Source organism: Nicotiana sylvestris, chromosome 3, assembly GCF_000393655.2.
Source record: "Nicotiana sylvestris chromosome 3, ASM39365v2, whole genome shotgun sequence".
Lineage (NCBI taxonomy): Eukaryota > Viridiplantae > Streptophyta > Magnoliopsida > Solanales > Solanaceae > Nicotiana > Nicotiana sylvestris.
This window is the reverse complement of record NC_091059.1, coordinates 193,748,699-193,755,152: the sequence shown is the minus strand read 5'-3', so window position 1 is coordinate 193,755,152 and position 6,454 is coordinate 193,748,699. Positions and strand designations below refer to the sequence as shown.

General features: G+C 43.1%; 1 protein-coding gene across 1 annotated transcript; it reads right to left on the bottom strand.

The window, feature by feature from the left end:
• Positions 1-4,966: 4,966 nt before the first annotated feature.
• LOC104243822 (acid phosphatase 1-like) lies at positions 4,967-6,108 on the bottom strand. The gene is made up of 3 exons (XM_009799085.2): positions 5,710-6,108; positions 5,348-5,557; positions 4,967-5,255 (listed from the first exon to the last, which is right to left on the bottom strand). The coding sequence occupies exons 1-3, from the start codon at positions 6,039-6,041 to the stop codon at positions 5,078-5,080; spliced, it is 720 nt and encodes a 239-aa protein (XP_009797387.1). The 5' UTR covers positions 6,042-6,108; the 3' UTR covers positions 4,967-5,077.
• Between the last annotated feature and the right edge of the window lie 346 nt (positions 6,109-6,454).

Genomic DNA, 6,454 nt, shown 5'->3' with positions numbered 1-6,454 from the left:
AAGTTCGAAATAACACCCTTTAAGGCCAAGGGCCCTCGCCAAAAAGAAGAGTTCAATCTCGATCGAACGACGATAGGTTAGTATTTCAATAAGTTCGAAATAACACCCTTTAAAGACAAGGGCCTTCGCCAAAGAGAAGATTTCAACCTTGATCGAGCGACGATGGGTCAGTATTTCGACAAGTTCGAAATAACACCCTTTAAGGCTAAGGGCCCTTGCCAAAAAGAAGAGTTCGATCTCGATCAAATAACGACGGGTCAGTATTTCAACAAGTTCGAAATAACACCCTTAAGGCCAAGGGCCTTCGCCAAAAAGAAGAGTTCGACCTCAATCGAATGATGACGGGTCAATATTTCGACGAGTTCGAAATAACGCCCTTTAAGGCCAAGGGTCTTCGCCAAAAAGAAGAGTTCGATCTCGATCGAACGATGATGTGTCAGTATTTCAACAAGTTCGATATAACACCCTTTAAGGCCAAGGGCCTTCGCTAAAAAGAAGAGTTCGAACTCGATCGGATAGCGATGGGTTGATATTTCGACAAAAGTTCGAAATCACACCCTTGGGGACACAAGCCATCGAAAAAGAGAAAATTTAAAATATCCTAAGGGCAAGGGCCGTTAGAAAATATAAAGGGAAAGAAAAACCGGGACTCGCCATACGGGAATCTACCTCGTACCAAAGTCATGAAAAGCAAAAACAAAGAAAAAGTACCAGGCGAATAACAACAAAAAATTCTTCTTTATACAAAGTCACTGCGCAAATAGTCGCAGATTACATACGACTTGAATCAATAGTCTAAAAAAAGAAGAAGAGATAAACAACAAAGAAAAAGAAGAGAGAAACAAAAAAAAAAAGAAAACAGACAAAGACAACTATCTTTTCACGCGGTGTCACCATCGCCACCCTGTTCACCACCATCTCCAAGAAATTCTTCCTTGGCATCTGCACCCTTACCAGCTTCCGGCGTCGCTGAGTAATATCCACAATTGACAAGAGCCTCTCGCGCCTTCGCCCGCGCTACTTCATATGTGGCCTCGGTAACATTGCCCGCCTCCCACAAACTCTTGTATATATCCCGTTGGGTTTCAGCATGAACCCAAAGCTCGTGCAAGAAGCGGGGGACGGCGGCGGAGGAAGACTCGATTTGAGACAACAGTTTCACTTTTTAGTCCTTCAGAGCGGCAACTCAATCCCACAAGATCGACGCTTCTCGATCGATCTCACCAATGCGTTCATCAAGCCTCGCCTCCCTTAGCGTGGCCGTCGCCCTTTCCAATTCCTGCTCGAATTGGAGGACGTGCATAGTTTTCTCCAGGGCTGCCGCCCTTGCCGTAGTCGAGGACCAGGCACTCTCGATGCTCTCCAACCCGGAAACCTTTCTCTCCAACTCGGCCAATTTTCCCATCCACTCCGCACTTATCGCATCGACCTTGATAAGATTCTAATCCATTTTGGACTGCATTGACCTCAGTCTCCCCTGCAGATAGTCACACTCTGCGGCTACCCCCTTGCCTAACTCAAGCTCATCATCCTTCGCGCGAAGTTTCTCCTCGAGCACACTATTTTTGCGAACGGCCTCTATCAACTGCTGGTCTCTCTTCTCCAATTCCTCGCCAAAGGGATCAAGCATCGGGATTCTCCCTCAGCCTCTCGTGCATCTCACAACACTTATTGCAATAGCGCCGATATTTCTCCAACACCTTCAGGAAAATCTAAGTCCAAATGTCAGCCCTACGAGCACTCTCGATTTCCAACATGTACGTCTGAAAAGTGAAAAGACGGGTTAAGATCGTATCATCCAGAAAAGTAAAAGAAACATGAAAGAAAGGCGAAATGTACCCTCAGGGCCATAGTGGCCACTTCATGCATCAAGTCGATATCAGGAATGTTACAGAGATCCTCGTTCTCGGCAGCGAAGCACAAAATGTTGAACTACGGCACCAGATCCTCCGTGTCCCCTAGGAGATTAACATCGAAAGAGATCTCAAGAATACGGGTCGAGCCTCCCGCATGAACTACCGAGTGGGTGATACCCTTCTCAAACATCCTAACATCATTAGGATCGAGGTCCGACTCGGATTCATAGTCATCGACCATGATGCCCTTTCCTCTTTCAGTAGCTGAGGAGGAAGCACGACCATGTATAGAGGACGGGGGTACATCCGAAACCACAACGGCAGCCTAAAAAATTTGTCCCCCCATCACGGCAGGTTGCTGATCAAAGACAATGGCAGGAATCTCCGTCGACAGGGTAGATACGATGGCTGGCTCTATCTCTACGGGCGGAGTGACATCAACCCCCACCCTAGATCTTGTCAAGGGAGAGTCATCCAGATGTATTACAGTTGGAGGGGTTGTCTCGAATTCCACTCGCCACCTCTTGGACGTCCCTTCTTCTTCCTCAGCACGGGGAGATTCGCCCGTCAGATGAGCGGCACGAGTCAGAACCTTAGTCTGAGAAGTGGCCTCCGTAGGAGTAACTACAGCCGCAGACTCAACTGAATCAACCCTCGATGAGGACCGAGCGGTAGATGCTATGGCAGGGCGAGCAGACGATACAGGCTTACGAAAAGCTAATGGAGGAGCCCTTGTTCTCCACACTCTCCCTGACATCGACAAACAACACATAAGAAACTAAGTAAAAAGAGAGGAAAAATAGCAAACAGAAACGACATCTCACATGTAAGGGGCCTGCGTCCAAATTTTTCATAAAAGGCCGACCATGTTCGAACCCCCGTATAGGGAAGGATGGAACTCACCCACTCGCGGATACCTTCGACAGGTGGAGGGGGAAATTTCACAGCTGTAGAGACATAACAGGGTTTAAAATTGTAACAGAAAGCGGTCGGGCACCTCTCTGACTAAAAACATAAGAAACTTCTTCTCAAGGAACCCCGTTGAGTCCGCCACAAGGTGCTCGATCTGCACATAGAAATAATTCTCGTAGAAACGACGGTTAGCTCTATCGTCCATCTTCCCTAACGGACTCTTCGACCCCCGAGGGCGCATGTGAATCATCGTGCTGCGAATGAGCTGAGGGGAGAATATATTGAGCATGTGATCCAAAGTGATCTCATGACCGGCGAGCTCCGCGAACTTGAGTAACATAAGGAACAATTTATACAGGTACGGCAAAAGTTGAGCGGGGAATACCTCGTAAAAACGGCAGAAATCTACCACCATGAGAGGGAGAGGAAGTGTGTACCTAATAAAAAGAGGTAGGCATAGAACACGCAGTACCAGGGCGGTCAAAATGGACTATATCGTACCCTACCGCCGGCCGCATGTCAACATAAACGGGAATTCCCCACCTAGATTTCAACTCTGCGATTTTCTCCTCTTTTATGACAGAGGGGACAGGTTTCAGCTCCTTCCCGGCGCGACTGTAGAAGTCGGTCCATTCTTTCCCAAGACGAGGCAAGATCTCGGCTATCGATGGGACCTCCTCATCTTCCACCACTTCTACTCCTCCGGTGGCCAGAGCAACATTTTCTGGCACCGGAATTGTGACAGGGAGGTCAGCACAAGAAGAATCACCAGCTATTGTATCAATTTGGTACAGTAAAAAGACAATGGAAAGGAAGGATGAAAGTTTTTGGTTAACTGGGGGCGAGTGAAATTTTTAAGTATAAAGAAGAAAGTAGCTTCGCAAAATTCTTTCAAGCAAAGGGCAAGGAAGTGTGTCAATCGAATGATGTGTTCCTTCTATTTATAAGAGACATAAATCCCCCAAGCACTAAACCCAAGAGTCACCAATCGAATCTGATAGGGCACGAAACATTTTGATTCCCTAGGAACGTGTGTCATAATGGCACCAACCACGAAACAACATTTCAATCCAAACGACGTTTCGATTCCGAAACAGTCGCAACGGTCCAGGGATATCGAAAGAGCTTCGTCACCTCACGTAAAACCTAAGGAGCATAACCAAGGGATAAATAGTTAGATTTCTCTCGGATTTGTAGCAATCATGATCCGTCTGCCTGGCCCGACAGGGGACGGCCCCGACAGATGGAAGGACTAACTGTATTGGTCAAAATCTGACCGCTGCGGTCAAGCTGACCAACATCCCGTCCAAGCGGCAAGGCAGCGAAATACGACATGGTCTATTCCATATCTCACACCCACGACACCCGTCAAGTCAGAAGAAACAACGTTCGGGGGACGACCAAGGCAGACATAGTGTGAAAAGGAGTCGGACCAAGTACATAGTAAAGGTCCCATGACTATATATAGTAGGGAAAAACCTTCGGTAAAGGGGATGAGTTTTTCACTTCTCTTTCTCTCCCTAGTTCTCTCTTCTGTAATCTTCATAATGAAAAGAAGAACGAAGCATTCTCCAAGAAAATATATAAAATGGTCTCCTCCATTGATTAATGGGAGCCATAACGGAAAGTTTCAATAAGATTGGTTACCTTTATCTTATCTATGTATTATTTTTCCGATTAGTTTATTGATCTAGAGTGTATTATGGTTGATTGAGATTTACTCCTTCATTTTCCTTAATTGATTTATTCAAAAAAGTTTCAATATCTTTTGAGTCAAACAATGCTATGGCATATTTAACATTACTTTTTTTTCTTTGTTTCTCACTCAATATTTGATATCTGCTTTGAGATGCCGACTAATCTAGATACGTGTTGCATAAGGCTCATTAAAAAGAAAGTGCTCGTGCAGAAAATTTTCATTCTCAGAGCTCGAAGCCGGGTCCTTTAGTCAAGGGTGGAATATTACAGCCTCGTTTGTCCTATAACAGCCTCGTTTGTTCCGAATATTATTGAATGTTATAGCGAAGTGATGTTATAGAGAACATATATTATAACATAACATGAAAATTGGTTCCACAAGACCTTGACTTTTATAGTGAAGTGTTGTTATATGGGGATGCTGTTATAGAGAGGTCTGACTGTATATGGAAGAATTTAAATAGAGTAAAAAAAAGAGTCACATAAAACGGATGAGAAAATACAACAAAGTGACGATCATACGCCCAAATCTTTGCTTGACATTAATATCATGGCACTTTGAAACATTTCAGAGACACCTTATTTCGAAGTGGGTAATTTAGTTTCAACCCTTAAAAGTAGTACATGGGATTCGGCATTTTGAAAGTGCGCAACAAGAAGTCTACAATAATATCATCCCATCCTCCTAAGTTGCCAACAAGTCTGTATCCAGCTTTCACCAATTCTGCCCTTTTCTGAGTTTTCCAGTTACCTTTATGTTCTGAATATAATTCTGAATCATTTTTTCCCCTACATGCAGCCACATCATTAATTAATTAATAACATGCATATCATAAATGTATCATATCCATATGCCTAAAATCAAGATATATAATTCTTACTTGCAAATGAACTTGAACCAAGAATGGTAGCCAGCTTTCTTTAGGTTTGCAATTCTCAGTTGTCTGAATTCTTCCTTCGTGTCCGTAATAAAGATTGGTTTAATACCCAAATCCAACAATGTTTTATACAGTAAGAGAGCACCTGGCACTGCTGGTGATTTTCCTTCTTTAATCCACGACTCATACTTCTTCCCGCTTGATTTTGTTGCCCTGACCACAATTAATATATATATATATATATATATATATATATACACTTTATTAGTCAAGCGCTACAGTTTTATATGTATACAACATATGTGTACACTATCTTAGAGGACAATATAATTTTTCAGCTAAGGGGATTCAATTGAACTGCTTACCCAAAGCCGACTTCAGGACGAGAATAATACGGAACATTAGAGAGCGTGGTTTCATCTATATTGAAGACCCAAAGGTCCTTGCCTTCTTTGGAAACGTTAAGGGTCTTGGCGTACTGAATAGCAGCGATGACCACGGCGTTACAATCGTCGCGGTATTGCTGGCTAGTCATGTACTCGCTCACGTAGCTTTTGCATTGAACGGGTACTGTTTTCCAGTCACGGATGTTGTTGGTTTCAACCGCCATACGCCAGCTCAAACAATTGATTTGAGGAACAGGCGCTGGAGCTGCTGCTCCATTAGCTATAAAGAGGAGGAAGAGAATGACCTTCATGTTGTTGATATGTTTATGTTACTCTATTTTTTTTGGTACGTAACTTTGATGTGTTTTTTGGTCCTTTATATAGAGTTTGAAATGACCCTTATCATCTTATCATCTCATGATAAATCAGTGAAATTACATGCAGTTTTTTTCTCGTGCCATCTCTCTGTATTTTTTTTATTTTTTTTAATATTCCTAATAAGTAGTAATCCCTCCGGTTTCAATTTATGTGAACATGTTTGACTGTGCACGGAGTTTAAGAAAAAATAAAATAAACACTTTTGGAATTTGTGGTCCTAAACAAGTCAAAAAGAAGTGCAGAGTATTTGTGTGGTTATAAAAGTTTCTCGTTAAGGATGAAATTGTAAGTTGAAGTTAAATTGTTATCAAATTTAAAAAGGAATTATTCTTTTTAGAACGGACCA

Excerpts from the sequence above, each read along its gene's own strand:
- LOC104243822 (XM_009799085.2), bottom strand. The coding sequence starts at position 6,041 with ATGAAGGTCATTCTCTTCCTCCTCTTTATAGCTAATGGAGCAGCAGCT. Across the intron at positions 5,558-5,709 it reads CGTCCTGAAGTCGGCTTTGG|GGCAACAAAATCAAGCGGGA; the intron begins GTAAGCAGTTCA and ends AATTGTGGTCAG. Across the intron at positions 5,256-5,347 it reads TGGTTCAAGTTCATTTGCAA|GGGAAAAAATGATTCAGAAT; the intron begins GTAAGAATTATA and ends GGCTGCATGTAG.